Raw genomic sequence first — 5,374 nt, 5'->3', positions numbered from 1 at the left:
GACGTGTGTGTGTGTGTGTGTGTGTGTGTGTGTGTGTGTGTGCAGGGGGGGCGCTGACATATCTTCCATGTTAAAGTTGAGTTAGCTACTGGCCCCCTCTCTTACTGCTGATAAAAAGCGGTGGTAGCTGCATCACATTGCACAAAGAACGGTGAGACGCAGGGGAGGGAGGTCAGACACTTCTGACACGTACAGCTGTGTGCACAGCAGATGGGGGAGAGGAACACCCGAAAATTGGGGAGTGAGGAATGTTGTAAACAAAAACTACTGGTGAGTGTCTTTCATTTCAGGTTTTCTGGTCATTTAAGGATACAGTCATTACCTGGCTTGACAAATAAAAACAATATGGATATTTAAATATATTTAGAATTACCACTTGTATTGTGCAGATGTGATGTTTTAAAAGCAGCAGCTCTGGCACTGTCTTGTTCTTGTTTTTCAGCATTGTAGCTGATCCTGTTCTGTCGAGCTGAAGGACAGACTCTTTTGTCACTACATGACCCTGCTGCCAGGGAATATATTTTTAGTGCGAAATAAACGTGTTCTCTGCCCTTGAAGTTGTTTTGAGAGCTCTTTCGATAAAGTTCTGAATCAAAGCTTGCAGTTAGTGATTAAATACTTCTGAGATTTTGTCTCATAAGTGATGCAAAGTACACACCGAATTAAGACCGAGTAACTTGAAAAAGAAATAAAATACACATGTTTTTTTATGGATCTCAAGCAATATTTCAGACAAGAGTCATATAGGCATAATTTCTTTCTGACTCTTCTGGTGCTTTAAAGCAGCGGAAGAAGAAAATCTGAGAAAGGCAAAACTCAGCGCACAGTGGCGGGTGTTCATCAAAGGTTATAGATTCGCTTTATTGGAAATACCATTTTACCTTGTTTCTATAGTTTTAATGCAGCATTGTTTTCTGATAACATGCTATTTTAGCATATGCAACTGAGGTATGAGTAGGGTGAGGTCTGGGGGGAATTGTGTGCCCATGAAAACCATATTCTTGATGCATGGAAGCCTTTATCCTATCTATCAAATAATCATTCTGAGTCCTAAATGGATATTATTAAATATGTACATTAGCTTTTTTAATAAAACGACATACTAGCCCTTTAATTTAGCCAACCATATGATAAGCATATAGATTTAGAATGACGAACATTGCATTTGAGTTATTGGGTTCTTTTTTAGGTTTTATTTTCAAATGATTTTTTGTTTCATTCATTGTAAGTTTATGTCACGTGGTTATTGTAGATTACTTTCAGGTGGATGAGAGATGGTGGATGACGGATGACATCACTGTTCTTCAGTTGTTCCTGCAGACTGCCATCAGTGCTTGTGCTGGTAGTTGACATTCATACGTAAGTCTCACCTTTTCGGTCATTTTGGCTGAATTAATGGGTTGTTTTTTATCCAATTTTGTAAGTTAACCTCAGCTCATAATATCAAAGTGTGATGCCAGAATATGTCATAATGTGAATGACAAAAATTTCCTTTTTTGAAACCCATTAAAACCGCAATCTTTGATCCCAAAGCCATATAATCATGCATTCTATCATATCAGGCATTAATCTAACCTGTCTGGTAGAGGTGTCAAATAGACCAAGAGAAATGTTTTTGTCTTGTCATAAATAAATACAATTCTGACAAACAGGGGAGTGTGTTAGGTGTCAAACAGGCAGCTTGAGGCCAAACTCTGTAGGTTGGCTTTAAATTAGTTTGCCAAAAAAAGCTAAAATGACCTTTAATCATACTTTCCTGGTCTAGAACACAACTTAATGTTATCAAATAGGCTGTGTTTAAAGTAGATAAAAAAGATTGAACTGTGATGCACTAGGCAGAGTTGAGATTTACTTGAGGTAAATAATAGATCAAGTCAAAACCAGGCATGCAGTTTAGAAAATGCACACTTATCCGGGAGGAAAACCAATCTGCAAGGTTGAAAAACTTTAGGACATATGCCTATACTAAAAGGTTATGATCATCCTCCTAGTTTAACAATCTACTTATGCAACTACTTTTATAGTATGAGACAAAACACATGGTTTAGTGTAGTCAGGCAGGTATCAGCAGAGCTATATGGCTTCTGGCCAGGAGGTGTCACCATGCAACAGCAGATAAGTTGTTCCAGTCATCTATAACATTTACTTTTGAATAAATGTTATGTTATCTGTATTTATCACCATGACAATTAATTAAAAAAGACTTCCCCCCATGTGTAAACAATATACGAATGTTACACAAAGTACGCTATGATAACCAAATAACAACTAACTGGCAAATGCATTTTTCCATCATATTTAGTTTAGAATAATAAGAACAATTATTAATACGTTTAAAACAATTATTAATCTAAATAAAAACAATTGTAAAATAAATGTGTTTTGATTCCTGTTAAAATACATTTGTTTTCACTATTATGGATTTGTTGGATATATATTGTGTACCATTTTGCGTAGCCTACTTCTTATATCTTATTGGAAATGCAAAAGATGTCTAATTAAATTACAGTCATACTCTGCCAATTAAGATGTTGACCCAAAATAAATATTTTGCATAGAGCATTCATTATGTCTAAATCATTTATAATAAAAAATACGATTATTCTTGAAGTTGTGGATGATGATAGATAGGAGAAACCATTCATAATATATTTGTATTACATAGTTGAATTATCTGCCCACAGAAATGCAGGATGATAAAGTGCTCTTATTGTGACGTCATGGGTGAGAGAAAGACTTTTATTTTGAAGTGTGGTGCTGCCGCCCCTCTCCACGCAGAGTTAGCAGAGAGGCAGAGCCCGACACACAGCACACAGCAGCAGGGCTACAGCGACACTGGCAGCGGCAAGTATGAGAGGAGAGAAGTTCACAGGGTGAGCTAGGCTGGTTGGCAGCCGTTGTCGCATTCTCGGAGGAATAAAGCAAACCGCTGGACGCCGAGAAGTCGCGGGACACACCGTGTGACTGGACCAATAACTGGTGGATACGTGAGGTTCTGGATACTGAGCAGCGGCGGCGGCGCGACAGGAGCAGGGCGAGTGTGTGAGTGCTTCGGCGGCGGTCCCGCTGCTAGCGAAACATGAACAAAAACCACCGAGTGCCGAGCAACCGTTCTCTGAGTGCCGTGGAGGTGAAGAGCAAGGTAACAGCTACAAATATAGACTTATATTTCACTTTACCTGGTTTATTTGTATTCTTAACTACCCCCAAAGATGATTACCTTAGCTAATTTAGCCTGCTAAGTGGCTTGATAGCAAGTTTATGATGTCGCACAAATGACACAGGCACTAGCTAGAGCTTTAACTAGCCAATACAGGTTTACTTACACTGACTCATTTCTGCTAGATAGCCATACTTACAACTTTGATGTTACCCTGGCGTAGTGATATTTCAGTTGTTCTGGGTAAGTTTTAAGGTGGAGTTTATGTCAGCTGACGCCGCAGTGAGCCCGTGTCACCTGTCACAGCTACCTCCGCCGCTCCACCCTGCCCGTATCAAATATTGACTCAAAGTTTAGATCAAGTTTTAGAATAACTGCCTGTCATTATGTCAAATAACCCTGGTATGAGTTGTTGTTAGCTGCCTGTTATTTTCCGGAGCGTTAGGTGTTATACGGCCTGCGACAGGCTCATAGCTCCTTCCGCGACAGTGTGCCTCCCTCCTGCCCCTGGCATGGTTCTCTGTGTACATCTAGCTGGGGTACGGGTCTCAGTGCGCTTTTTACTGCTCAAAACTTATTATAGGAACTCAATACGGTTGATAAAAACAAACTGTGTGTCTGTGTTACTTCATCCAGACCACTTCACACACAGTTATAAAACACTAATTATTTTTACTTTGTTCTGCTATTTTACAAACCCAGCACTACAGGGTCATTTGAAATGTTTTGTCTATTCCTGTCTGAATGCGGGAAACGGGATTGGGACCTGTTCCCATACCTAGAGTTAATTTAATTATACTATGTAGCTACTAAATGCATCAGATGTCCAGGTTGGCAGTGAGTTGTAGATCATCTTTTGTCAGTGCTGGGCAACAGTAACCACAACACTTCTCATCACCACCACCACCAATGGGACATTAGGCTCAGTGTCTCATCAAAAGGGTTGCCTAAAAATTAGGCATTTACCTCTATTGATCCAGTGAGACCAAACTGATAACTATGTGTTTTGAGGGGCTGACAGTCTTTGTTACCACTACCAAACATCCTGTCAGACAGCTTGACTAGACAATGCTGTTCAGCCTTGAACATACTGCATCCGCAAACACAGACGTAGAGATACACACATCCCAAAGTACACATTAATAATTCATCACATGCGGTGTGTGTTGTCCACATGGATGACAGACTCTTGCATACAGCGGTTTTGAAATTAGCTAGGCTACCAGAACAGTGTGTACTTATCAGTATAGCTGCAAAATGATGGCTAACAAGTTGACCAGGATTATCCAGATCAATATTTTGATCACCAATATTACATTTAATTATTTTGTTGTTGTATCACTTCCATGTTGAAAACGTGCTACATTACTGCTAATGTATATTTTGCATCAGAATAAGAATAAGGCTCATACTGTATGCTTTTCCCGTGCTCTCTGTTAAATATGACTCTTCTACTCTGGTAAGCAGCTGCAACATTTAGGAGCACACCTTTTAAACTTTAATATTCAATCATTTTCATTTCATTGTGGGAAACCACAATCATGTATGCTTTTATTATCTGATTCATTGTGCAGCCCTCATCAGTCAGAGCCAGAACAACTCAGTCCTTTTTTAAATATTTCTTAATATTGTTTGCACACATTGTTTACATCTTGCCCATATTGCATCTTTTCTTTTTCTTTCTTTTTCATACCCACATGTTTTATAATTGTGCTCACATGTCTGCCTCTCTCCTCCATCCCAGTTTGGTGCAGAGTTTCGTCGGTTCTCACTGGATCGGTCGAAGCCGGGCCGCTTCGATGAGTTCTACGGCCTCCTGCAGCATGTGCATCGCATCCCCAACGTGGAGCTCCTGGTGGGCTACGCCGACGTCCACGGGGACCTGCTGCCCATCAACAATGACGATAACTACCACAAAGCCATCTCCGTGGCCAGCCCTCTACTCAGACTGTTCCTGCAGAGGACAGGTAAGCTCAGTGGAAGTGTTTGAACAAATAGCCACTTTCCACCTGTTTGTAAAGTCTGCTCTGCTTTACTGCGGATATACAAACAAAGCTCTCGTGTTAGTTATGAATAACATAGCTCAGACATATGAGAAGCAACTAAATATGGTTTTAAGCTTTGCGCTTATTTGTTAAGATAATCAAAACTATACCGCAATAAAACACCACAGTATTACTTTGAGGCAGTATGTTGCTCATGTATTTTTTTCCT

General features: G+C 39.9%; 1 protein-coding gene across 1 annotated transcript; it reads left to right on the top strand.

The window, feature by feature from the left end:
* The first annotated feature begins 1,294 nt into the window (after nucleotides 1-1,294).
* LOC104964633 (partitioning defective 6 homolog beta-like) lies at nucleotides 1,295-5,170 on the top strand. Its single transcript, XM_010793465.1, has 3 exons — nucleotides 1,295-1,359; nucleotides 2,779-3,142; nucleotides 4,905-5,170. The coding sequence occupies exons 2-3, from the start codon at nucleotides 3,080-3,082 to the stop codon at nucleotides 5,148-5,150; spliced, it is 309 nt and encodes a 102-aa protein (XP_010791767.1). The 5' UTR covers nucleotides 1,295-1,359; nucleotides 2,779-3,079; the 3' UTR covers nucleotides 5,151-5,170.
* The last annotated feature ends 204 nt before the right edge of the window (nucleotides 5,171-5,374 follow it).

Source organism: Notothenia coriiceps, unplaced genomic scaffold (assembly GCF_000735185.1).
Source record: "Notothenia coriiceps isolate Sejong01 unplaced genomic scaffold, NC01 NC01_scaffold00037244, whole genome shotgun sequence".
Lineage (NCBI taxonomy): Eukaryota > Metazoa > Chordata > Actinopteri > Perciformes > Nototheniidae > Notothenia > Notothenia coriiceps.
This window is presented reverse-complemented; position numbering and strand designations above follow the sequence as displayed.

What these genes read in the sequence shown, in the direction of transcription:
- LOC104964633 (XM_010793465.1), top strand. Translation starts at nt 3,080, where the DNA reads ATGAACAAAAACCACCGAGTGCCGAGCAACCGTTCTCTGAGTGCCGTG. An exon ending in CCGTGGAGGTGAAGAGCAAG is followed by an intron (nt 3,143 to 4,904) that starts GTAACAGCTACA and finishes CCTCCATCCCAG; the next exon opens with TTTGGTGCAGAGTTTCGTCG.